A 1,141-nucleotide genomic window follows, 5' to 3' on the forward strand; every position below is an offset into this window, starting at 1 on the left:
GGAACGCTGGGTGGTGGGTGCTCCTCTTAAGCCCAGCCTCAGCCCTGAGTTGGGCTCGGACCTGTGAGGACCGTGCTGGCCTCTGGTGGGCATGGACCCCAGCCCCTCGGGGGCTTGACCCATCAGGGCTCTGTGCAGTAACCGCCGGGTCTGCGTCCCCTCTTACCGCAGCAAGAACAACCGCAGCTTCGACACGCCGGTGAAGGGACCCTGGTGGGTGCTCCTCTTAAGCCCAGCCTCAGCCCTGAGTTGGGCTCGGACCTGTGAGGACCGTGCTGGCCTCTGGTGGGCATGGACCCCAGCCCCTCGGGGGCTTGACCCATCAGGGCTCTGTGCAGTAACCGCCGGGTCTGCGTCCCCTCTTACCGCAGCAAGAACAACCGCAGCTTCGACACGCCGGTGAAGGGACCCCCGCAGGGCCCCCGCCTGCACATAGACATCCCGCGGGTGCAGCTCCTCATCGAGGACAAGGAAGGCATCAAGCAGCTGGGTAAGCACCGTGCCTTCCCTGCAGTCTGGGCCCTAGCCTGGCCACGGCAGCACCTTGTGGGGAAGGGATGTGGGCCAGCATCCCGGCTGGTCCCAAGAAGCCTGCGGTGGCCCTAGGCTGTCCCTTTCCTACCCTACCCTGGAGAGGGACCACGAAAATCTCCCGTCTCTGTGTGCCCCAGTGCAAGGTTGCCAGGGGATCCCGTGGGTGTGTGGAGCATGGGCTGATGGGCTCCCACAGTGACCTTTTGGCTAGAGAAAGGGCTCTGAGCTGCAACCTCTTCCCACAGGGGACGACAAAGCCACCATCCCGGTGACCGACACGGAGTTCAGCCAGGCGGTGAACCCCCAGAGCTTCTGCACGGGCGTCTCGCTGCATCACCCGGCGCTGATCCAGAACACGGGGCCCCTCATCGACATGTCGGACATCCGCCCCGGCACCAGTAAGCGGCTGCGGTCGTGTGGGGCTGGGGGGGGTTTACTGGGAGCAGCACGGGGCACAGGGTGGTGTGGGCGAGGTGGGTCCTGCACCATCCTGTTGCAGAGGGATGCTCGCGTTGGGGCGCAGGCCCTGACCCCAGCTCTGTGCCAAAAAGCTGCTGTTGGCAGTGCAGAAGGAGATGGCTGCTGTGACTCTGTCGCCTTTGTGCCC

General features: G+C 65.1%; 1 protein-coding gene across 1 annotated transcript in view; it reads left to right on the forward strand.

Moving 5' to 3' along the window:
- LOC104548488 (Down syndrome cell adhesion molecule-like protein 1) overlaps positions 1–1,141 on the forward strand; it is a gene marked incomplete at both ends in the record, with an annotated part of 7,495 nt that overhangs the window by 3,152 nt on the left and 3,202 nt on the right. Inside the window, 2 exons of the mRNA XM_010194512.1 lie at positions 341–490; positions 780–948. Of these exons, the coding sequence (XP_010192814.1) occupies positions 341–490; positions 780–948 (319 nt within the window). The remainder of the gene's footprint in view (positions 1–340; positions 491–779; positions 949–1,141) is intronic.

Source organism: Mesitornis unicolor, unplaced genomic scaffold, assembly GCF_000695765.1.
Source record: "Mesitornis unicolor isolate BGI_N332 unplaced genomic scaffold, ASM69576v1 scaffold30731, whole genome shotgun sequence".
NCBI lineage: Eukaryota > Metazoa > Chordata > Aves > Mesitornithiformes > Mesitornithidae > Mesitornis > Mesitornis unicolor.